At 35.6% G+C, this 27650-nt stretch overlaps 1 protein-coding gene across 1 annotated transcript in view; it reads right to left on the minus strand.

Moving 5' to 3' along the window:
* Positions 1–13741: 13741 nt before the first annotated feature.
* The window catches only part of LOC139979536 (guanylate cyclase soluble subunit alpha-2-like), a 60524-nt gene continuing 46615 nt past the window's right edge, over positions 13742–27650 (minus strand). The window contains exons 6-9 of the mRNA XM_071990451.1: positions 26634–27119; positions 22035–22184; positions 20442–20596; positions 13742–19036 (exon numbers count right to left, since the gene is read on the minus strand). Coding sequence (XP_071846552.1) covers positions 18856–19036; positions 20442–20596; positions 22035–22184; positions 26634–27119 — 972 coding nt within the window. The 3' untranslated portion in view covers positions 13742–18855. The remainder of the gene's footprint in view (positions 19037–20441; positions 20597–22034; positions 22185–26633; positions 27120–27650) is intronic.

Consider the following 27650-nt stretch of genomic DNA (forward strand, 5'->3'; position numbering starts at 1 on the left):
AATCAAATTGAATCAAGAAGCAGATGATAATTTTGTTATCGAAAAGAGAATTTCTTTCCTTCGTGTATGCACAGTTGAAAGATATTGTTTTTTAACTTGAATCAATTAGAGCCTTTTACCCTTTTGGCCTAGACTTATTGTCTCCTGATAAATACTGTTTGTCCAATGTATTGTGATGACCCCAAGAAAAAAATATTTATGTGACTGTAGTTATTTCTGCGTAGAACTAACAAACGCAAGAACTAACAAACGTTGCACATACATTAAATGCGTATCCTCCATAGTTTAGATTGATTGCCATTGAGTTTAAACAATGAAATGTATATATATGTTTTAAAGTGCGCTGTCTTGAACTCATTTTCACATAAACGTCTCACACCGTGATAACATGAACCATACGGCAATACGGCAAAAACTTCTTAATGAATAATGTTTACATTATTTGATTACTTTTATGAGCATGTTTGTTATATGAACTATATACTTTAATTTCGAATGAACCATTTGACTGTCTGATAATTTAGCTCTTTTTCTTGAAAAATGTTATTTACAAAATAACTAACCGTATCATTTACTTCAGGGAATTAGTTACTTTACGGCCAAAATATACGTCAACCACTTCGCACCTTATATCATATTTGAAATTCCCACAGGCCAGTTATCGCGATAATTGGAAATTACGGATTATATGTATATTTGTGGAGACTGTTTACCATGGTAAACCGTTATCATCTGTGTTTTCAAGATATATCTTGCGCAAGGATAACTGAAGTATTAAGGGTCGATAAGATGGACTCCTTCAAGCAACGATGCTGCTGATGACGTCAAAGCGCGAATTCGTACGGAATGAGCTTAAAATATTTATATTAATATCAGTTTATTTCTTTATTTTTGAATTATCAACACAGAGAAGCTCACGAGCCACATGGACATTGTCTGTTAAAGTTTTATGGCATCTCTTAAATGTCCTCGCTCTGACAACATAGTTAAAATATGTTTAGCTATTAGTCCAATGTAAAGGGAAAATGTTAAGTCATAAAATTCTATCATAAAATTTTGGAAAGTTACACTTCATATCTGTTGTAATGATTTTCTAGTTTTTCTATATAGTGCATCAAAAGTAATTTATTCTGACGTCATTGGTCCAATTCCAGTTTTTTTTTCAAAACCTTTCCTTGCTTATCAACATATGGAATGAGTAAAAGTGCATTATGACATCTTACTATAAGTCAACAATCATGTGTATGTTATTTGCAATTCTCAAGAAGACTAAAAATATGTCTTTAATTATCCCTATGAGCATAGCTCCGCCGGGAAGCTCCATCACTCTTGGTTTACAGCACTCCTGTGTTGAAAGAACTGTTCTTTATGTGAGACACACTGTGCCATTCCTCCCATACCAACTACATACATGTACAAGTATATACGAGACTGTCGTTCACTGCATAAGAATAACGCGAAAGGTATCATGCATTTAGTGGACTATGGAATACACAGACATGTTTAAACTTTAATTTTAAAAATTGAATTCACCATCCTCTTCCTTCTTATTACAGTAGCTCGTTATTAGAGGTATACCGTATCATGCTCCAAAAATTTATGTAATTTCTGTCATTCAATCTTTGGCTGTTCATGGTGAGCATTAAGGGTTACAATATTTATTTTTATTGCCAATATGCTCTCTCCCCAATACACTGAGGGTAGATCGATAGAAATTCTTTGCGATGAATATCTTACGTTACATGTAGAACAATTAAGCTCTTCTCTTGGTATGTGAGAATGCAGATGTTCGTCTTCTTAAGATGATCGTTAATAGGGTTTAACCCTGAAGGTAAAATAAGATATGACTGTCACCATGAAATGATTTATGATTTCTGCAAGACGAATATCAAATGAAAGCGAAATTCGATATAACCATCATGTTGAGTCGTATGTTGTGGGACAGAATTCAAATGTTGATGATAAAAACCGTCATAAAAACTGATAACAGTAATTTCATTGGACTACTTTTTCAAAACAACTACTAATTAAGAACATTTGCGTGTCAAAGAGACGTTCATTTCAGTAATACGATAAGAAAATTACCATTGGTAGCGCACGTTTATTAACAATAATATTGTGAACATAAATGACATTTTAAGGGACAATAAAAATAACTCTTGGAATATCTAATAGCCACCGGGAAGAAAGTTTGGAGTGAAACGTGAATGCAGCTTGTAGGCTACGTACATTGAAGACAGAGCTAGGCAGTTATGATAAACTGTACTATACTATATACACACATTCTTCCAAATATTGTCCGTTCTCGATAAGATATAGTCATAATTCACAAAATTCATATCTTATTGGATAAGTCCTCAACATATCCGCACCCTGATCCCAATGACCCCCCCCCCCCACAAACAAGTTACAACAATTGTTGTTCTTGTTCTTTTGTTCTAGAGATACAAGATTGTCTAGTCACCTTTATGTAAACTGGTCCTTTGTGAAACGACATTGAACACCCGTTCTTGATGAGTTACTTACCGTTAAAGGTTTTTTAATGTGTCGATTGAAACTCGCGAAAACCTTCATTTACTGTTGATTCAGCGGATTCACACAGATATCACAGTAACTACTTTAATTCTGAACTGAGGATATGTGTAATCCCAACAAATTCCAACAACTGGATTTGTTGGAATTACACATATCCTCAGTTCTTACTGTAATCATAATAGCACATGCTACCGATTTATAGCACGATCCAGTTTTTACTTTGGTACAAAGCTTCAAGATTTACAGTAGTAACTGTGTTCTCTGTGTGTATCGGGTGGTGGAACGTAACATTGATAGTTGAAGCCATTTCGTACAGACCAAGCTATTGGTAGACAGTATTGATACTTTCTATATATAATATTTTAGTCTAAGTATTATCAGTGGTAGAATGACCAACTTTACGCCACAAAGTGTCGACCATATAAATAAACTAATTAGCTCCAAGAAGAGGAAATCTTGCCTTCAAGTATTTGAAATCGCTCATGTTAAAGTGATTACGTGCGTACTCAAAAAAGGAAGAAACATAATATCATGTATGTTGTCATGTTTACCTGCATGTTTTAATGTACCACTGGTGTTGGTCATGCATGAAATATGGCATTTGATGACGGAAACTGACAATGATAGTTGTTAAAACTAACGGCAACGGCATAAAAACGGTTAAATTTGACAGCATTTTTGAAGAAAAAACCCCGATTCTCTTTATAAGAGCTAAACTACGCCTAGATGTGGGTTTAGTAATGAAAATGCAAACTAAACAATGACGGTGTCACAAATGCATGATATAGAAGTTTTAGGTTTAGAATCCAACTTTGATATTAAAATGTTGAATTGGAAGCCACCCGACATATTGATGTATTCCGAGGCTTCTCCCAGATTCGTGCTCGTAAAAGACCTGTATTTATTTATCTCCGTCCACAGTATTTTGGACTGATAAATATATATACTGCATATAATACTCGCTAATCCTCTTAGATCTAGGCTGTAGTCTCCTCGAATTGATTCTCCCTCTGTTTTATCCCCGGACAACTATTTCATATCATAGGACTTTAGAAGCGAGATTATTTCTGAATTGAGTATACAATAAAGATGGTAAGTCAGTGTTTCTTCGATAAGCTTCATCGAACGTCAGTTGGAACTTGAGCTAACTGCTACTGCTAGTAGGCGTAGTACTAGATGTAGAAGCTTAGGTCTTAGTATAATATCAGTAGCCTAATCAGAAACCTAGTTCTGATAATGTTACGCTATTAGGTCTAGTCAGAGAGACATTGTGAACATGATCGAAGGTCTGTGTTAACAAGTGTAGTATTATGCGGGACCAAAGGCTAGGTTTTGCACAATTATTACTGTCTGCTAATCACATCGACCATCAGCTGTTCTTCGAGCAAGGAGAGCATCGTTGGTACTGAATATGCATTACAATGGCTTGTTCAGATCAAGACGTACAGCGTAACATAATACATGCATGAAATTTGTCTTCAGCGGATAATTTTTGTGATACTTTCGATCATTAATTTCTTAATTAATGAAACGCTTTTGGCAAAATTAGCTTGGTGAAAACTTCTCATATTTCATGAATCGTCAGATAAGCAGCTTAAGCCTTTTTTTTCGCAAATGAACAGTTTTATGTATTTCCTTTTTTCAAAACGCACAGGTTCACTTTAAGTGTAAACCGCGCTCTCGAATCAGGTCAGCTGTTTCGAGAAACGTACCTCATTATGGTATTTCAATTACACGTACATTAAACACGTTGATAGTATATAGTAGTGTATGTCGTTTTTCGCAGACAAGCATCGACACATAAACAGGTATGTCCACTACAGTAATATACGTGGTAGATTTACTGACGAGAAAGCCTAAAGAGCATTGACGGACTCAGTAGGGAAACCGTAAAAGTTAATGCTGTCGTATTTTACATCTTGACAGTGTGCCAAAGAGTCTCCCTGGTAATTATTTCGAGTAGCGCTTAGAAGGTTCTCTCCCCAAGAACCAAATGCTTGCGCGATGGGGTTCCTCAAGGACCGACGCATGTTTCGACGATATTATATTTCACTGTCACCAAAACAAAAGCCCGGGAATGGGAAGTTGTTGTGACGCGTGTCTCACTGCTTAGATAGTACGATCAGAAGATGCTATGTACTGAATATAGCCGGATTGGAAAGCTTTTATTATTATTATTATTATTATTCGCTCTTTTTCTTTATCTGACGGCAGTTCTTAGAGGTCAATATAAAGTTAGAAATAAGTTAATAGTTTTACAGTAATTTCTCACTCATTCAATAATAAAAGGACTTACATGCAAGTAAAATTATAAGTCAAAGGGAAGCCAATACCTCGCCCAAACATCATAATCCTTGTTTTCAATAAAGATATACTAAAATCATCCCGAAAAAAACTGAAGAAAGCCGGCCAGTGAAGGATTAACATTCTGCCGTTTACAGCAGAAAATGTAGTACTTCTTTTTACTAAAATAAGAATTAAAATCTAAATCCAAGACAAGTCACCAATTAAAGCAATTACGCATGTGGACGGTTAATATTTACACCAGCTCTCTAAGTGATACTTTGTAGGAAACGCCAAATACTTTGTGCATAGTAGCAATCAAAAAATAAATGTGTAATTGATTTGCACCTGAAGGAGACAAAAGTTGTATACGTTAGAAGTAGCTGATACTGGAAGCAACAAAGGTTTCACATCCATGGAACACGTATAAGACAATATACATACCATTCCTCGCTTGAAATTAATTTAATTTTGCACCAACTTAGATGGGATTATTTTGGGTGTTTCCAAGGTTCTATCAATCTTGTGTATAAAAAGTTGCTGCTATAAGATGATTACTCTTTAAAAACACTTTTTTATCAAAATTAACGGGTCGGCATCCACATTCATGTATATGTGTTCCGAAGTAACTTTGGCCACGAATTTACAATGCCATAATATTCTAAAGAGTGCAGGAACCTGAAATCTATTAACAAATTCATGGAGCGTAAATAATTCACCACTATGAGACAGGAGGTCATTAACAAAATTAACTCCTTTATCAATCCAATGATTGTAGCAAACTGCCTCATTCCCAACCCTAATTAAGCATGTTGTTCCATATAGGAAGACTTAAGCAAATCTCTGTGTCACTTAATGAGTCAAGCACATGCACATTGTTAACCCAAATATTTGTTTCCAGATGGGGTTCGTTACTTTAGAGCTAACAACTTTGATTAGATATGTAATAAACATCTAGCGAAACCTACTAACCCCCCCCCCTCCCCTCCCACCTCCGAAAAAACAGCGTAGCACCTTCGTTTTAAGTCTGAAGAGGTAACTAAAAAAATCGACCATTTTAATACCACCTTCTGTATAATCTTGGATTATCTGATTATGAAATACATGATCAGATTTATTACGCCACACAAATCTCAAAAGGAGTTAATCGTTGTCATGAAGTCGTCGCCTTTTAATGGTAGTGTACGAAGGTAATACTTAAATAAGGGTAGAATTAGCGACTTGACAGCTGTAATATGACCTAGTACAGTTAAAATGTGCTTTAACAAACTATTATTAAGCAATTTTCATACTTTTTATTCATTTTTGCTAATGCGTTTTCGTAATTCTTACTCATCATCATCATACTAAACATATCTACGTTAAAAGTAAAGCCTAGTATAGTTTCAAATCATCACCGCAGTTCCAACAAATTCTATTCTCACTTTTAATTTTCATGGAAGTTCCTCGCAAAGATACGATACCTACTAAGAAAGACTTTTCTACATTCATGTTTTAGCCAGACAAAGTACCCCGAAATAGTTAATCTGATGGAGAAGATTACGAAATGATGCTTCCTCTGCTTTGGTAAAGGTTGTGTCGTCGGCGTTTTGAACCAGTTTAGTCTCAAGTCCACCAATTCCAATGCCACAAATGGTAGTAACGTTACAAATGATTACATGTAACAACCCCGCCCATAGCAACCGATTCACACAGAGATTACAGTACCTATACGGTAAATCTTAAAACTTTGTACCACAGTTAAAATTGGATTGTGTTGATAAATCAGATAATTCAGTAGCATGTGCTATTCGGTTTACAGTAAGAACTGAGGATATGTGTAATTCCAACAAATGCATCAATCTGGATTTGTTGGGATTACACATATCCTCAGTTCTTACTGTAATCGATTCATTGCACGATCCATTTTTAATTTGGTACAGAACTTACAGTAGTAACTGCGTTCTCTGTGAGTATCGGATGCACATAGGACAAACAAATATTGTGATGATGGATCACCTTGGCTGCATCCTCCTTCAACAGAGAAGCTTTGCGTGAGATACCATTCACCAGGTCTGATAAGAAGGCTTGGTTGTCAAAAAGTGTCAAACCAAGTACGAAAAGATGGACCAGAATTAAAAATAGATAATATTTTTCTACTAAAAACTGGAAAAATACTGGCAAAAGCTTTTTCGAAATCGATTGCAAACAGAATGCCGGTTTTATCTTCCCCCTCCCCCCACAAAAAAAAACTAAACATAATGTCGTGTATGTTACGTTTGCCATCGCCAATGTAGTGACTTTTAAGGAAACCACTCTGATTTGCAGACGATAAAGAAGTACATTTGTATTCAATTTGCGGTTCAAGAAAGAAGCTATCTTGTAGGTTACATTGAGAAGAGAAATTGGTCTTCAATTGTTTAGTTATTCCTTGGTTTATTTCCCTTCGAAATGAGAGTTATCACGACATACCTCTGGGTAATTGATCAAGAGTTATCATAACCATAATTTAAGGAACGCCCAGAAAGTGACCTATGTCTTTTCAAAAATACCTATGGACAAGGGCCATTTTCGATCCTAATCACATCAAAATCGAAGAGTATGCTCAGCACTTCTGGTTCAATTATTCATTTACATTGACTTAAGGAACACTTCAGGTAGTAAAAGCAGGTTTTGTCTTTACCTTGGAACATTATTCCGAGGTTGCCTCTCTTTCTTCCTTTTTTTTTTTTTTTTTTTGGGGGGGGGGGACTCATCAATGATTTATTTCTTTTCTTGGTACAGTATCTTAAAATTTCTGAAGCATATTCTCTGTTGACCCTTCGTTTCTTACAACCCCAATACAAGCCGGTAACGACCAAGGCACTGTGGCGTATTTTACATCGGTTTTCAGTTGGATCTCCGCAAGCTGACCTCTTCACCATACCTAGCTTCGCGAGCTGATGGTGTTACATCGTCTGATATAAAGATCTTCGAGTTTTGAGGGAGCTGCGCGTTCTCCCAGTCACTATATCAAAAAACTTACACAGATGGGACCGTGGCCTTCTGGTACTGGTGGGACCGAGACCACCCGGAGACCGATGACCTCTTTCAATCCCATGAATACACTCAACACTTCTCGTTTAATCAATAACTCGCATGGTATTTGTCTTCTGGACCGATTTTCCAAGTTCTCCATTCTCCTTCAATAACTCAGCCACCCTCAGAAGGTTTCGATCTCTTCATTCTCTGCTTTCGCTTTGACGATTTCTTTAACTCGCCCTACTTCCATTTCCGTAAAGTCTACATATTCGGCCATGTCCGTAACAGCTCCTATAAGAGTTTTAATTTCGTTTTGCATTGCCTCTGGCTGTGTTGGCAGAAGATGCAGCCTACCAAGCTGTTCCATGAAGACTTCAAGATTCTATTGCATTGTTACTTCACCACGTGTATGTTCCTCACATTTGCTAGTGTTGGTATGGGTCTCACTCCAAAACTGTCGGTTTCTGAGATTTTAGTTCTTAGTTTTCTCCATGTAATTCCTTTTATTATCAAATTCAGAGAATTATGGTTACCATATTGTGATCAATGCTCCCCTCGGTATACTGCGGCAGTCCATTACAATTATTTCAAAGATCAATGCTGTTGAAAATACAACTACTTCGGGAGTGCAGTAAGAGACACAGGTTCACCCACACACACGCCATTTTTTTCTGGAATGGAAAGTTGTTGTGACGCGTGTCTTGTTGCACAGATAGTACGATCGGACGATTGCTATTTATATAGCCGGGAATATACAGTTGTTGACACGTGTTCCTTGCGGCTGAGATGACGATGCTATGCATATAGCAGCAGACGTTAACGTAAACTATTGGACCACACTTAAACACCGAAGCCTCAACCTTAGTGTATAGTGAACTTATGTGCTTTGTTAATTGGTATGAACAGCTGTATAGGTTTGTGATGTAGTTAACTGCCATATAGAAATAAGCGATTCGTCGTGCTCATTTGTTTCCTTTTCGATGGTATCTATATGATGGACATGACGCAATTTATACATCATGTCTTCAGAAACGTTAATGGCATAATATGTCTTATAGTTATATGTTGTTTAATAACTTTTACGGAATATGGCAGTGTAAATTCCCTTGGTTGTTCATACATATATATTGGGTTACTGGGAAACAAAACGGTTTGCAAAAATCGTTGGGCGATCAAGCGGGATTGCCTGCTCGGCTTAATACTGAGGTAATGTACAACAGTATGTGTATGAGTATGAATATGAACATGAGTATGAGTAAGATTCGAAGGCTATACGCTATACACTTGTACCTTTAACATATGTCCACATACCTGAGTACGAGTACAAATCTAAGGGGGGGGGGCGAGTATACGATTAAAGGAAAAAGAACGGAGTCACTATACAAGTCTATAGTAGAGTAACTTTACTTGTCACAACGTTAAGTCATGGAGAGGGGGTAAAGCACAGGGGGCATTTAAAGTGTCTTCTTCGCAGGTGGCTAACGAAGCCCAATGAAAACGTTGACAATTCTAGAGATGTGGTATTTTCATGAAACGTTTACCTTATATCTATTCATTACTTTGTCACACATATTATATCCGAAGAGAGCAAAGTAGTATCTCTCATGTAGTTAGGTAACAGCACTCCGGTGTTAATATCCTTGTACTTGACTTTGACATATAATAGGGTGAATCTTTTGTAGAAATCTAATGTTAAGATCATAATCATTGACTATCCTATATAGTCAGAGTCAAATGAACTTTATCTGGAACCCTAATGTTGACTTTGAAATGTAATCAAAGTCAGAGGAACCTCGTCTGATACTCTTGTCTTGAGATCATCATACTCGATGATGACATATCGTTAGATTCAACCGTCAATGGTATTTTTCATTTTGGGAGTGAGGTGCATGTATTGTTTGATACGATTAAACGTATTGCACAGAGTTGCTCCGAACAGTTGCTCTGAACATTCGTCTTTCTGCTTGTTTATTATAAATAATTTTTCGTTCCTTAAAAAAATCATCTCTTTATCAATTAGGTAAAAGTGCTTTCATAGTCCTATACTGGTATCCATATACTGGAAATAAGAAGACTTATAATAGCTGTTAATTTTTTTGGGCGAAATTGTTAATGTGTTATATATAGTACGTTGCGAACATGACATCAGTGTCAACTTTGAATGTAAATGCCGGAATTATGAGATTTCCATGTCAGTTTTCCTACTCGTAAAAGCGTTTTTCGGTGCATTTTTTTTATGTCCGAGTGATCAACTCCATGTGATTCCGTATCTAAGGCTTAAATGTTTATTCAAATGTGAATATCTATTACATAAAATTTCAACGACCCATTAAGAAGTACTTAAAATTATGCAACGTGTCAACAATCGACAACAAAATCCAGAAAATATGCTAGGTATGCAACCAGCTCGGTGACGGACGTGTGCCTCACCACTTCTTGAATCTATAATTAGGCTACATGTACCTCAGGCTACGTTGCACTTCTCTGGTGCTATGTCATGTTACTGCCCTCTTGATGTAATGTCCTTTCCAGGTATTGCAGTTCAAATTCAAAAAGGCGAGGGGAAAGATGTCCAGCGATTTGCCTGTAGGGCGTTACAAATAGTCAAATGGTGTCGAAGCGTTAAACGTGTCAATTGAACATTCGTGATTTAAAAAGACTGATCGAAGAGCCGAGGGCAGGATTTATAGTCATCATGAATCTGCAAGGCAAGATTCAAGTTTGCTATCAATGATAAATTGCGATTTGAATAAATCGCGATACTCCTCCCTCTACATTTCCTCCCGCTCGCTCCCCTCTCTTCTAAAATCGCCACTTTTACACTCACAAACATTAACAAACGTTTTCTTTTTTAGGATTGAACCATAACCACAAACCTATGTTTCTTTTCGATGAACATGTTGGTCTGCTGTTGTCTGCGTTGTGGAGTCTGGGAGGATACGCATCCATTTAAACTGAAACCTTCTTTTGCCAAGCAATAGGATCAATCATACGAGTTGAAAGATTGAACATTCAAATGTGTCACATTACCAGGTCAAAATGGTTTTCGCAGAATCAAAGCATCCAATTTATTCCTGTTCAGTGCTTTAAAAGTTCTTAGTGAAGCTTCTGGCAAACGTTACAACCTCAAACACATGCTATAAGACAGCAGAATTCTTGAAGGAAGGGCTCCTCAATTCACAACAAAAAGGAATTTACCAAGTATACTGCATCGTGAAAGCGTTAGAATACAACATTGTATCTACTGGGCAGTGTTGAACAATGTTTGTTGCAGTGTTCAAAGAACTGTTGAAACGCTCACAATAGCGAAGCTTCGGGTTTAGCGCAGATTTGAAAGAAGCTGATCTCGTCTTAGTGTGTATAGCCAATGTAACATCTACGAACAACACAATTGCCGCTACAAAACTGATCTATTCAGAAATAACGGCATTTTGTGTGCATCTTTGTCAATCTTTATTGGTTTGTGAAATCGATATTCACCTTTACAGGAAGTTTCAAGTCTACAATACTAGGCTAACTTCGAACAACGTAATGGCTGATATTGCGTAATAGTGTCAGAAATTCGAACAACTAATAAAATACATTTGTTATATTGCCAGGATAATGAAGAAAACCCCAAATATCCAATACGAGAATTCTAATAACATTAGTTCTGGTCGATTGTTAGTCTTCGTTTTCCTATTGATTTTTGTGTTACTTCAGGCGATTACGTAATAGAACTTTTTTAAATTACCAATGAAATACTACAAACAATTTGATAGGCGTTTCTTTTAAGTGCACTGTTAAATATGATTTTTTACCCTTTCTGTAAGGTCGTTGTGTTATATCTGTACATATATTCACATAAATATGATCTGATATATCCATCAGGTAAATAAGTGATATGTGGAACACTTATTACTTAATTACACTGCTATTAGTCTAAGATTTCTATAACACTTTTAATTTATGATAGGTAACCAGGTGCCCTATAGGTGACCGACAGGTGATCGATAGGTGACCGTTAGGTGTTTAAGCAGCTGGTGTTAATCATTTAAAGTGACTTTAATATAAATTCTAATACACAGACTGTTAGATGCAACACAAAAGAACATGGGAAAACATAATACTTTTACAACCTCTAATGCCATGTTTATAAAGTGTTAGTTTCTCAAGGACGAAATGTGTTATTAAGATTAGGATTATTAGGATGTTATTAATATGACTTGAAAAGATGTTTTGATTGAGTTTTAAGGATATATAAAACAATGGATTATCCTCAACATTAAGGCCTACACCGAGGAGACGACGTTATCATAAATTTGGCTACTAAGCAGCATTCCAGAGTTTGGGCATATGTTATAGGTGAATTTCTTGAAAACCGGAATACTAATAGAAACATCATAAGCACTCCATTGTCTTTCATGAATTATATTAAACATTTCAAGACTAAATGTCCGCCCAAAGTCATCCTTCAAAAGACGACTTTATATTCAATAAACGCATATTATTATTTGCGGATGAGTATAGACTGGTGAATATATTGGTTGATATTGGTATATTGTTTATGTATATGTAACATATATATGCCCTCTTCTTGGTAACAATGTCGTACTCAAAGGAGGTATTACAGCAATATTTCAAGGTTGCATTTACACTCATACTGAAAATCCAGTAGTCAACAAGAAAAAAAGGTTATATTTTAAATAAAGCGACTGGGTGAATGGTTTAATTCAAAGCGCCAAAGCATACTGACTTTACAGCATGCAGCAGCATCGTATCTGTGTCAGTATATATATTTCTTAGCCGTCAGTAGTTATTGTGTTTGTATCTGTAACGGATGCGAACATATTTTAATATTTCATCACGTTTGACAACGGTATCGGCTTTAGATGACACTGTGTCAACTTTCAGAGCAGTCAACCAAACAAGTTGGAGCTAACTGACATTTTAATGACAGCTATCCCACCTTGGCCACTTCATGTTAAGCTTATTCCAAACATCAACTCACACTTTGGCCTCAGAGCAGAATGTCGAGTGATTGCTGGAGTTATCGACTTTGTCTGTAGTTTGGTGATTAACGTATTATATACAGTGGCAAATCCAAACAGTGCATACACGTTTAGTTTGCATTTATCACTCGAGGTGTTTTTAGTTTCTAGAGACTCTAAGAATATTCAGACTGATGTGAAATAAGAAACAGAGAAAACATCGTTAATTTTCTTAAGGCCCCACAGATGCTGCGCTAAAAATACTTAGAGCGCAACTAGTAAAACGTACGAAAGAAAACAACGAAGTTGCATTTTTGTTCGCTAAACCTCCCACCACATCGAGTCAGGCGAACCGAGTACATAACGCTCTTTATTTTTCCCAGTTATCCATTTTTTGCGTTTTGTTATTTCGTTTTGTTATTGTTTTGAGACAAAGTTTCAGCCGTAATTATGTATATAACGTTTGTAAAAGCACAAGAGTAGCATTAAGACAAATGACTCTAAATAGGACTATAAAACTTGTTAAATGTTAAAGGCAATGAACGTTGGAATGGAATCGTATTTAAAGGACACAATTTATAATGACAACATTTGTCAATTGTTAGCATTCATTTCCGCGCAATTCTCCAGTTCATCTCATGATTCATTGTTTCCACTTAGCATTTAAATTAACTGTAGTAAATATCCATATTGATTTAGCTCTTCTCATCTATCATTTGTTTTTCTTGTTCAATTAAAAAGGCATTAAATGTTGATTGAAAGCGATTAATGAACTTTTGTGTAGACATTGTTCATTGAAGCATTGATCTGGCTACTTAAAACTATTATTCATTGTGTGATCATGAATTACTAATCGCTAACAATATATGTTCCAAGTTTTGATGTTGTCGTAGTCGAGTGTCCTAGGAAAGTACAAAGATAACGAGGGGAAAAAGAAAACAAAACACCAGCAATTAGTAACCGGCAGTAAAACTGTCATTTAATTATTTGTAACCGGTTAATGTTTTCAAACTGTACACATGATACAAAGTGTTGTTACGACTCTTAGTCATTATTACAGAAGAACGTGTCATTCTTCTCTGCAAATTACACTTCACTACTTCTACTAATTGCGTTTAAATAGTTAAAACAAGTAAGCCATCTATTTGTACAGCTAACTATATGAAATATGATTTCATAGAACTACACTCGATTCTTTCCATTCATATATTTTGAAAAGAAGAAAACAAAATGTTTTGAAGACACAAATAAACCCGGTCTCTTTATTGTTTCGTATTATGACCTATTTGTTTCTCATCATCGTAATTAAATACATTTCCAAAAGAAATAAAGATTAAAGAAAAGGAGTTTGTGCATTTTTATCAAATCGAAAACTTAATATGGCTAAAACAATGCAGACGGCTGCTGTATATCGGTTGACGAATATCGGATCAATTACTGATATATATATATATATGGGTTTTGTTCCAATTTGGAAATATGGCGAAATATCATATTTCAACCACATGCAATACGTAATTTTATACGTGGCATCAATAGCGAACCATGGTCAGAAAAGAAACAGCTCTACAGATTAATCTCAAATAAGCTTAATAAAATATTTGATAAATATCACTTGTGTGAGAAAAGAAAGAAAGAAAGAAGAAAATGCTTGCTACAAATTAAAAACGATAGCGAAAGAAAATACAAAAAAAACAAGAAGAAAGTTTATACTAAATAGAAATCAATAATACTAAGTATAGAAACGCCAATGGTATTGCAATTTACATAACGAAATACATTTCCTTCACACACACAACAGTATCTTGGTTTACCTCCTCCTCATGCACAGAATGGAGATATGAACACAGGGACATATACATGTCATAATGGTATGTCATAAAATCGTAAAACAGAATACATTTTCGTGATTTTACGCCAAGCTGTGTTTTGCCAGTCGTTACATGAGAACATTTATCAAACATATAGCGATCTCTCTATCACGAAAGAACGGAGGATCATATGTTCATAGTGCTGCTGACACAAGATGAACCATGTTTTCCTTCTCGTTGGTTAACACCTATCAATCTTTCGCCACGTCAGAATCTCGCAATTAACAACGTAAAATGATCTTGGCGTGCATTATAACTCAATACACATTTATATAGTGGTATATGTGTTAATATCCAATATATAAAGGTATTTGGAAGATCGGTGAAAAAAACATACACATCGAAAATAAAGAAATAACTAAATAAGAGGTAGAGAGATAAAATAGACGTTTCATTTCCATTAATGTAAAGAACTTTATTCGTGTGGTGAAATGACTGGGGATATAAGACTGGTAAGACTTAATGCGATCCATGCTTCGAGAATCATTCAAGGTAAACCAATGTAACGTAACAAGAGCAAATTAAAATATTGCAAAATATTACGTAACACACTGCATTTATTACGGTTAATGCCTTCATATTGTAAAACAATGGTTTATCTGAATTGTAATGAAGTTTTGTACTCGTCAGGATATGTCGTTTGTCTCCCCAGTTTTTCAAAGCTATCGAAAGGTAAGTTGTATATGATGTCTTTGCGAGAGACCTCGTATGCGTCCCCTCACTTTACCTGGTATATCTTGCAATTACGTAGTATATTATACAAAAACATATTAGATACAGGAGGCCGCTAAAGTAACTTACATTGACAACATCAAAATATATTGTCAAAGTCAAAACATAATATATATGATTGAAAAACACAACGCACACAAATGGGATATGAGAAATAAATCAAACGAGAAACATCAACATTATGAAGAACGTAAATTCTGAACACCTGTCATAAAGTTGAAAAGCTTAGCATTCAAACATAGAGAACTATAACTGTTCAATCGCTCACGAAAAGGGCCACCTATACACTAAGCAACGGGCAAAGATTCATGATCTTTCTTATCCTTCTGTTGAACATCGGTGTAAGATTGAAGAACTCTATAAGGCACTCGATGGAAAGAAACACAAAAGAAACTAACCCGTACATTATAAATCGCCCTCTCGATGTATGCAGTCTACGAGTGGTACTATACTTAATATCGGACAAATCCTGCTTTTTTTGTTCACTTTTTTGTTTAATACAAGAATTTACCTATACCACGCATGAACGCATTCCTATATCTTTGTTCAAGATGTCATACTGCCTGACCTTTCAACACGAGTATAATGCTTTCTCTATTTTGTTACTGTTATATACATTAAAAACTGGATGAAGGATCACCTTTTCTTTTAAACAAAAATCGGTGTTAACTTTAAAGATGAAAGCTTTGATGTGAGCATCCGGAAAAGTAATAATAGCGTGTTAATAGCAAAAACAGTGCTGTTTCCGTCACAGATGGATGAATAATTTTTCAACTATTTGCTTACACTTAAGTTAATAAACTATCTGATATATGATTCTTATACTGGCATTTGTACATATTTATCTTCTCTAGGGAGATCTCGTAACATTTGTCTGGCCTCAATGAACTCATGCAGTAACATATGATCCAGCTATGAAATGGCAATAACAGAAGACCTTGAACTTCCTGCAAGTCGATATATCTAAATGCTTGGCTAATGATGAACAGAGAATCTAGCCTGCAGGAATTCAATTTTTCTGGATCATGCTGTGAAATGATGATGGTGACTGTATACCTTATAAATCATGTCCGTTTGCACGTAACATTTGAACGTCACTGTGTGCAGTCGGACAGTTAATATGAGATGGATAGGATGCGCACAATAGACAAACCAAAATCTTGGTATGATATTCATCAGTTTTCTTTATATCGGTTTGTCAAAGATATTGTTACTTTTTGATTGTCCGCCCAGTATTAATTGAACTTCATGTTGACTGATATATATGTTAAAAATGTTCATACTTTTTGATAATATTCCCTTAAGTATAATAAAGTAAAGATGGCGAGTAGTTTTTATAAATGAAGATGTTAAACTTAGATCGAAAAGTAAATTTCTAGGAAATTTGAAACGCATCGGATACTAACATTGGATGGCGTTAAAATAAGTTATTCTCTAATCCATGTCCTAATAGTTTACTATTGTTACAGAAACTAGCAGTATCCAGTAAACATCTTTGTATTTTCATTCTATATCATGATATATTATGAATCATGGATTAAGAACAAATTGTCCTATATCTCCTCCGCCTTATCATGCCAATGCTTAAACTTTACTTTTTAAGAGTATATCATCCACCACTTGTAATTCAGTCAATGCCATAATCTTCTTCACGTTGTATTAATCTTTAAAACCTTTGCTAATGCCCCATAGAGACATCTTCCTGCAGTGAAGGACAAACTCACCACGCTGAATATGATAAAGGTAAACTCACAATATTCACTTTTGATGTCTTTGAAATGCCACAAGGCCCTCGTAGTTATATGTACTGAGTTTTAATATACTTCATTTATCACTGTGTGATACATGATCTCGTGTTAAATGGTCTACTGCATAGATTGATTTGTAAGAACTCGGTATTTGGAGATTTTAAAAATATATCGATAATGCATTCCGATTCGTCCATATTCAATATGTACTTACCGAAAACCACGTACTATATTTCTGTGACTATTTATCCCGTTGTATCTCATACATTGTCTCTCAAAACCATAATATTTAACAAACATGATAGGAGCATTCATGTGACTATACGTTCCTTTTGAAAATAACATGTAACTATATAGTGAACCTTATATGGAAAAATAAAATTAAGAAACAACCTTTGTCGTACATATGTTACATTTCCGTTACTTTCTTTATTATAGACAAAGATATTTTTCTTCAATATTGATGTTCATGAAGACAGCCTTTTGGAACGTGAATTCGCTTCCAGCCACATTGTTAGAGCAAAGCAGCAATATGTCAAAAATGACACATTAAGTAGAAGAAAGTTAATTACATAACATAGGATCGTATCAGGACTTTTAAGCACTTGATTGTGTTTTTGTAACATATATATCTTTACAAGAAAGAAACAGTATTTAACGTATATTACAATTATTTAGATTTATTGCCATAGAGAGGAAGAAGACAAGTCCGAGTAAGGTAAAAATATAACTATAGATGACATTAATAACATGATCTGTGAGAGGATACAATGAGGTCTTTCCTGTGACGTTGTCATCGTTTTGTGGAAATATTATACTTTATTTTAGCTACCTTTTCCCCCTTATTCGGAATTAGGTAGATTAACAACACATTACGCTCCACCCGAAGGTGTCAAAATATGTTCGGAGATAAAGAGTGGGGACAGAGCAAGGCAAGAAATTGTTTGGGAGTTACTGTTTTAGTAAAGATTATGGGATTACATTTGTTTTAATGAGAGGACATCTGCTTTCCCATAGTCCAGGGTGCCTTTATAGCAATGACGTTGTTCTTGCTCTACTTATGTATGCAGGGAAATATCTATGTCGGATACATATGAAGTTTTCGTCTTGTTCATTATCAGCATGTGTCAGTCGCCACAAATCTATATTTAACACACGTAAAAGTGCGAGAACATTTTGTCATTGATTCATCTAACACCTATCGAGTCAAACAGCATTGAGACGACAAGCAGAAGACATGGGTAACGTGTGTTTAACTATGAGAAGTTGTTAATATATATGACTGCGGGTTGTAACACTTAAAGTTGAACATTTGAAGTTACATTTGAATTATCCATCGTAGGAGACCCACACATCAGGTATACCTTTGCTGTCCTTACATTTCCAATAGGAAAGACCCATCAGCGATGACGTAAGATGTGTATAGCCTCTTTTTAGTTTAGCAGTTGAATATATATATATTGTACCTGACTGGTGTGCTGGCAGGAGGTTAGCTATCTTCATAAGACACACGTAAGAACAAATACGTATCAACAGTTATTTCCAGCGTCAAATCAATCAGACCAAATATGTCCATTTCGTATTGAACGATTTATGTCCAGAGCATGTTGTGACCAAATGATAATCTACAAACACGGCCGAGAGTATCCCCTAGAAAACCAAGGAAGCAAGGTCACGTGTTCATTTTGTTCACGTCAAATCGTCTCCGATATTCCTTTAAGGAGGTGGCTGCTTTAAATCTGTGCCTGAGAATAGCTGCTTGTCCATGTTGTCATTGAAGTTGGGTGTGTACCCGTTAAGGAAGTAGCACGTACCAGGTATTTCACTGGGAAAACCTTCCGGGAGTGTATCACGTGATCTCGGTGTAAACTGAAACCTGTTTGACGGCATCAACAGTCTTTAGTGGGGTAAAAAAGGTAAAATATGAAATAAGTTCATAGCAAGGTCAAAACAAATGTAACAATATGGGTTAAGTTCATAACAAGGTAAAAACAAGAGTATCGTTCAGAAAACTGACCCTTCTATATAACCAAAACTTTTATAAATCCCTTTATATAAATACTTGCTTGGCAGCTATACATAATGATAGATGTTCGACAATTCCTTTAGCTTTTTGATGTCATTGGAGATAACTCGACCGTAGCTTACAGAACGTACCACCTGCTTATAAGATTCGGTTGCCGCTATCCGACACAAGAGATTGATCTGCTGACACGATGAACAGATGGCAGAATACAGATTACATCAGAAGAAGAAATCAAGTTTCATAGTTTGAGTTTCAAGGAAGGTTAAAAGTTGGATTTGGTTGGATCTTACTGCCGTCTATTTTATTGCAAAACTAAATGCCAAGGCTGTACCAAGTTATCGTTTAAAGGGAAGTTTACGTAGCAGTTACTTGTGTCATTCAGCGATATTAACATATTCATTAGGACATGTTAACTGCCGTAGTAATAAGATGTAACTCATGTTGTGAACACATTTAAAGTAGTTTTATACAATGAATAACTGCCTCAGAGATAAGGAAGCTGCGTTTTGAACAATTTGCGCCGCAGGTATACCAACAGAACAGGCATCAGTTACCTGTCAGCGAAGTGTTATATACGCAACAGGAATTCCCTGTAAATGAACCTTGCATGATTTATTGTAGAGCCAAGTGTGTAACATGAAGAAGCAGGTCTTAAAACTAGCAAATAAATTGTAGGATAGGCATAAATGACAAAGTGACTGCATAGATGCGGCCCAATGTGAAACAATGCAATAGAACATGTTCGGAGACGTATATAGATTACTTTATTCATAATCATTCAAATTTTACATTGCTAGAGACTAACAGCCATACGAATGCACTACTAAAGAAGGTGAAAGAAACTCGTCTTGGCGCATAAAATCATCAAACACAAATTAAATTGGTAATTTGTTTAAAAATCTAACCAATAGACACTCATGCGTGATACCGCGAAACACTTCATTAGCACATAACCATATAGCTTACTCTCAGATGTGCGCGTTTAGAATGTTCGACAACATACACAACGAACGTTGCTGCGACGGAAGCCATGGACAATTAAAACATGTATCTTTCAGTGTAATCTTTTGACATGTATAGTCAAAACAAGTCTATCTCAACTTCACACAGTTCCCTATAATAGAACAGTTTATTGATCGAAACAGCTAAATTTAGCTGATTTACATAACATATCATTATGCAAACATGAAAGATAGTTTTGCAAAGTTTACCCATGGAAAATCATTCAACGACAAGACAGCTTTCTCTTACGTTTGTATAAGATTCAATCACTTACTCATAAGTTGTTGGACTGACGTTAACCATCTTGACTTCGCTGTGAGATTCAAATTTATTCGCCAGAGTGACGTTGTTCCCGAACAGACAGTATCTTGGCATTTTGATGCCAACAATACCTGCCAGGACTGTACCAGTGTGAAGTCCAATTCTCATCTGTTTTCAGAATAAAATAGACAATACAATATGTATGCGTTTACAGACTTCAGCTGTGACGTCATCATTCCTCTTTATCTCAATGCATGTATGAGGCAAAAATGCAAACAATAGCATAATGATTGTTGGACTACGTCATATGAAAAATTTGCACTCTAAAATATAATCCTGATATAAACTTTTAATTAAAGTTACAGCCATCATCCATTACAACAGTACATCCACCCACCAATATTTAACAATACTTTGAGTATTATACATATGACATATTACAGTAACGTGCAATAGATCATGCAACAGTAACATGAAATACACTATGCTAACATACCTTAAACGATAATGCAGTAACTTGCACTGTCATGTCAACAGCATATGCCTACGATAACACGCACCATACCATGTAATAACATGCCGTAAACCATACAATACAATAATAGTATATAATGCTGCTGTACAGTAGACTTACACGATAGCACAATAACATACACTGCACATTACTACAGTAACATATAAAATGCCCGTGTACAGTAACGTGCACTACGCAGTGATATAGCTATGAACATGCACAATACAATACAATAATATCAGTCTATACAATACACTCGTGACATGCATGACGCAATATTGTACAATACTGCAGCAAACATAATACATATCATAACCGGATTTGCATTAGCAAAATGAACAAGAAGAGTTAACAATCTTCGGGCGTTGTATAACCCATGGTGCATCTTAGTTATTGCTTAAAGTAAATTATGAAATGACAGAATCGAGATAGGGTTGCATAATAATATTATTCATGACAGGAAGTCGACTTTATAGGGTAGATGAAAATGTAATAAAGGTATTGTAAATTACCAATTTGGCCATTGCATGTTGTTCCTTTCATGTTGATATATTTTACGAGGATGTCATTAAAAAGTACCAAGCTAACTGATATATTGTTCTGAGATAAAACCTATTTATGTCACGTATCTTATTCACTGGTCTTTACCAACCTTCACATGATTGCATGAACTTCATTGTAACCTCACTATCCACTATTTATTAGTTTGTATTTACTGGAAATAAAATATTGTTGAATTGGCCTTTTTTTCATTGAATGACAAAATTCAGATACGTAGTGTTGTCTGAATCAACTAGTAAAAATTATTTCATTCCAACCCAATAGTATCAAAATAGGTTTCTTTCTTCGATCTAAATCGATTAGAAATCACAATTTCTAATATTATCCGTGTATCGACAACAGGAACTTGACAATTAAGTTAACGGCGCCTGTAGGACAGCTTCAATCAAAGAGGATGTTATGATTCCTTTTGAAATACAAAGATATACTTTTTATGTTTACGGTATCGTATAAAGACGATTGTTTTGAAGCTACAGTTTACAGGAAAGAAAGAAATAGGTTTACTTAAAAAATAAGTAAAGCTGATGATACCTTTATTGGGTTCCCCTCTTGCGTCACAACCGTCTTTGCTGATGACATCATAAGTATGGCCATTTTAGCAATAGCCTCAGCACACTTTACGGCGACCGCATCCCGATAGAGTCCAGCTGCCACACAATATGCGTCCCCTATGGTTTCGACCTGAAAAAGAAAAAAAATATATTGTAGATCGGAAAGAAAAGAAAACCTCTCACTGAGGGTTGATATTCGCAATTCCTTAAACCAAATGATGCTGATAGATGTTTCCATTTGTTTTTATTGTTACAACCACTAATAACAGGTCAGAGTGATAAAAAGCAGAACCCTGGTGATTTGTTTTTAGAATAAACCAAGTGGTTCGTTGCTGAATGTCAAGGGAAACTTTGTACTTGAAGATGGCGCGCATTTTTTGTGTTGATTGTCAAATTTTCCAAGATCACATTGAATTAAGTTATGGAATTTTACCAACAATTTCTAAATTTCTTCTAATATGACCATTTCATATGAAAAAATTGAACTTGTGTGGGAAAGAAGATTGAGAGCCCGTCGTATCACGTAAAAATACCTGCTTAGGTTTACCTCAAAGTTAATCTATTGACTTTTCGTGAAGATATCCTTACGGGATGATTTCATTTGAAACAACTGGGAAGTTGTCCGATCCAAACGTAAACTTACTCCCTTGATCTAACTGAGTATAAATAATGACACTTGCTGCAGTAAAACTCATTAAATGATGTGCAGATACAACACCCACGAGTCAGGTTCTGGGTCCCAGAACAAATCAACAATCATCAAAACTGAAGTCAGCAACGACCGATTGACTCACTTGTGCAGCAGAGGAAACTAAACTAATCAATATAACTTGAGGGAATGAGAAACTATAAGTTTTTCTTTAAGTTACTCAAAATATGGTGAACTTTCTGATTCATGGAAGATATCTGAAGTTTCTTCTGTGACGTTTAGCTGAACTCAATTGTTGGTCAACTTGCAGTTGAGTGCAGTAGAAAGGTGAGTAAATGTCGACAACGCGAAAGCCAAGTACACATAGTTATATCCGTTTCAATCATAACCACAGAGGTACAGCTTGTTTATATGTTCCCTTGATTAATGAGGGAAAAAAACAAATTTCATGTTATTACCTAATTCAAAGCTGTTAGCTAAAGTGTTACTATATCTTCTCGCCGACTACGACGTGCACGTGCAACAATTGAACCAAACCACGTAATTGCGTTGACCACAATAAATTTGCGTGAAATAAACATTGCGAAACATAAAGTGGATGGTTATTTATGATGTAAAAATTGATCGGCATTGAGACAATTTGGCTGAATCTATGGCGAGTAACTTGATCTTCTTATTCAATTTGTTCGTGTTATCTGCCAAGATCATGACATTTATAGAATCGTTCTGAATTTAGATGCATCGACTCCCTGGTGGTTTGGTATAGCTAAACTGATTACAGATCACATCAGTCTCAGGAATCGACTTGAAATTGAGCGAAATTTGAGGAAAGGTTTAAGTTGTGATCAACGATTGAATCTTAAAGGAGCACACTTTTATGTACAAGAAATATCAGAAAATGCATGACAACATGAGGTGGACAAATTGTTGAGTGCAATGTTTAAAAGTAGCTTCCTGCCCCAAATGCAGTTGATTATCTCGCTAGGATCGATCGACAGATCCAGTATCGTTGGTGAAGTTTACCTCCATCAATGTAATAAGTATATATAAAAATTGTGTTTACATATATCTTTTGTTTCAATGTGGCAAGCTGTCATCATCTGATGCTTGACTTAATTAGAAGAGGTGTGTCTGGTTCCTGCAGAAATACAGCTATACATATTTGTTCTTGTTTTTTATTAATATAGGCCATATTTGTCGTTGAAATTCGGAATATTGTTCAAATATGTTGAGGTGAATTATTGGCGGACTTATCTATTGTGCGACAGTCTCTGTGTACCACATATTTCGTCAATGTCAAACGAAAGTGAATTTCATTATTGTTTACATAAATTCTATTAAATATTGGTATCCGAACCTACTACTTTAACTTTAGATTCGACTACTGTAGATGAAGCCATAATGCGGAGGATTTTTATATCATGAACTCCATATAAACATCTCAGTACTGGGCGCTCTGGGAATATTGTATGACACCCTGCATAAGAAAAAACGTCATACTTTAATATGTACTATGAGCTATGAAAAAGTAGATGGTGCAATTTAGAAAAGTCAATAACTGCATCTGTGAGATAGACGTATTTAATTTGAGGTTGAAGCTTTAAAGGTCAACCATCTACGCTGATAAGATCGAAATGACCTTCATACCTGATATTGCACGAGACATAAATGTGTTTTGTGGTCATATATGAGGCAAAAAATGAACGCTGTGAGAGGCGTGTTTCATTCAACCGTCGGTATGTTGACCACAATATTTACTTTCTATTTACGACATGGTTTGTTTTCAATTAGTAGTGGACTGGCATCGAGAATGACACATACAAATTAATATCAGCAACGTTTGCCGTTTCAGACGACAACTCACACTAAGCATTCGCCAACTCAACCTTGAACCAACAATCAGCTGTTGTTTCAGTAAGAGATTAATTTTCAGAAATGGCTTTAAAATCTTTTTTTTCTCTTCAAATATTGATCATCTGTAACATAGGATAATAATATGTCAAGGGGCTATATTCGTATTGTGTAAGCCAATTAAAATACAGACTTTGATGACGTTATTGCACTGAGGTTTATATTTTTTTCCCATACAGACATAACTATTATCAAAATGAGATCCACTTCTATGTAGCAATTCAGAAGTGAAGAGCATTAATAAGAGCGTGGATTAAAACATAACTAATGTAAAAGCACAATCCGTGATGAAAGATTCGTTAGAAATATCATGAGTTGGTGAAATTTATGATTTGACATTTGAAGACCATATGTAATGATGCTTTGATCTGCAGAGTGTCCTATAGGAATGTTCCATTTCATGTTATTTATGATATCGATTGAAGTTATACCATATGCCACCGGGTTCATAACAACCACAATAATATTACATAAAAGTGAACATATAATTGAATGTGCTGTAAGAGCAAATTAATATGAGCAGACAAAGGGAGGGGGCTCTCGTTGTGTATAATTCCATATAATTCCGTATATATATAATTTCATATACTATATAATTCCATATATACCGTATTTGTCTTCGGAAATTAAAAGCTTATCAGCTCCAGCAACGCATCATCACTTTGTCAATCCAATATCCATCCAAATGGATGCGCGATTAATGATCAGGTTGTCTTACATCAGCTCTATATTATTTAATGAATGTGTATCATCAATATGTATAGTTTACTCTCCGATGAGATCCAGACCTCATTGAAATGGATGTAGGCATGATGATCAGGATGTACTGACCTAACTCTAAATTCATGTTAGTGTATCATCAATATGTAAAGTTTACTCTCCGATGAGATCCAGTCCTCATGGAGATGGATGTACGAACGATGATCAGGTTGTGTTAACCTAACTCTAAATTGGTGCAGTGTATCATCAATATGTTAAGTTTACTCTCCGATGAAATCCAGTCCTCATGGAGATGGATGTACAAATGATGATCAGATTGTGTTAACCTAACTCTAAATTTATGCAGTGTATATCATTAATATGTATAATTTATTTCCGATGACATACAATCCAGTCCCTTTCGAGATGGCTGTAGCCTACGAATGACGATCAGCTTGTATTACCACAACTCAATATGCGTACAAAAAAATTCAAGAAAGTTGATATGAGAAGGTCGTAGCTTTTCCTGACCTACAATCATCTTTACACACATCTGTACACATGTTGTCCCTGTTTTACTTCCAGTTTGACTTGAATGAAGCATTGTCGTTAAAAGAACAAACTTTGTGATCTTGGGGACAACGACAAAGAGAAAGTCGTGATACTTCTTATGCAATGAACGTGTGGCAGCTGTTTTTGAATTGGTGATTTACACGATTCGTTTAACATTTGTTAACATTAAGTAAACCGTTTACAAGTAACTGACCAATTCTACTCCTTTGAACGTGTGGCAGCTGTTTTTGAATTGGTGATTTACACGATTCGTTTAACATTTGTTAACATTGAGTAAACCGTTTACAAGTAACTGACCAATTCTACATCCTTTGATCGCAAAAAATATATATATAAAAACAGCAACTGCAACGCACAGTTGTATGTAGCATCGTTTCTATGAATATTTACGTTGTATTTGATTGAACTGGTGTTTGTCTCACACGTTTATATGCCGTGAAATATTCGACGGGAGATGTATTACGACTATTCATGCGTAAAAGATATTGTTTACAGCTGGATGTGCAAGAACAACACGCTATTACCACAATTTTCAGCTTTTTAAGCTCAGATGTTCTTAACTACACTTTTTCTCATTCAATCTGTTTAATTTCACGTTCCGTTTGGTTTTTTATTAAAATACGTCAACCGATGTACCTAACCTCATTTTTCAATCAAGTATTACAAATGTTGTTTTAATAACCGTTCGTCCTTCGTTCGTTCACTTCGTATCAGCATGAATGGGGAAATTGAATGCTATGGCCTTACCTTATAAATGTCCAGGATTTCACAAAATGTATCGAACTGTGTATAAAGACTGTTCAGCATTTTGATAACCACGAACGGTGTAGCGGTCGAACAAATCGCCGTGAATCCCACGATATCCGAGAACAGCATCGTAACGGATTCGTAGCTTGCTGGCGGCACGTGCTGACCGAGCCACAATTTCTTGGCCACGTCAGCTGGGAAGATTAAGTTTAGGAGGTCGACCGTTTTTTGTTTCTCTTTTTCGACTTGGCGATGCGCTTCTTCTATTGTCTCTTTCAATTGGTCCATGCGGTTCTTTAGGTTATCCTGCGCCCTAGTTTCTTCACCAACCAAAATAAGGTCCCTTGTAGCGTCGTGAATTGGGATATCGGCTAAGTACAGACCACGGCCAGTCAATTCCTCTAGTTTGTTGACACGTGGAGAACCGAGGAACATCATACACTCACTTTCCGGGATGTAAATCATTTGACCTTTAACTTCGATTGCCTTCAGCGAAAAGAGAGAACGTGACAGAAAATGTTTGTGAAGGACATTCATATTAACTAACAAGTAATTCAAACCAAGATAATTAATACATATACATTTACCTTCAATCAGTTAACGAGTGCAACCGAAGAAAGAGTATATATGAATTACGTAATCAACACACATACCTTCGAATGTAATTTACAATGCATCCACCGGCATGCACAGGTGCCGTCCAACACATAATTATGCATGAATAAAAACACTTGTGATCCTCAAAACTTACGAATACTTACAGCGTCAACACGAATATATAAAAACTACTTCTTTACATCATAGTAAGTATGAGATAGTGCAGATTTGTGCACATTATTGATTTCATGACATACGGACTTTCGTAAATGGGTCATGTTTTACGCCAAGGTGAAATCTAGAAAGATCCAAATAATTGGACTTGAAGTCATTCCGTTATTAAAGAACGAGGAATGTTTATGGGGAGAGACGAATGGTTGGTCACTCAATAGTACAGAGAGACTTTTCCATTTACTTCCA

This window comes from Apostichopus japonicus, chromosome 14, assembly GCF_037975245.1.
Source record: "Apostichopus japonicus isolate 1M-3 chromosome 14, ASM3797524v1, whole genome shotgun sequence".
In the NCBI taxonomy this organism is placed as follows: Eukaryota; Metazoa; Echinodermata; class Holothuroidea; order Aspidochirotida; family Stichopodidae; genus Apostichopus; species Apostichopus japonicus.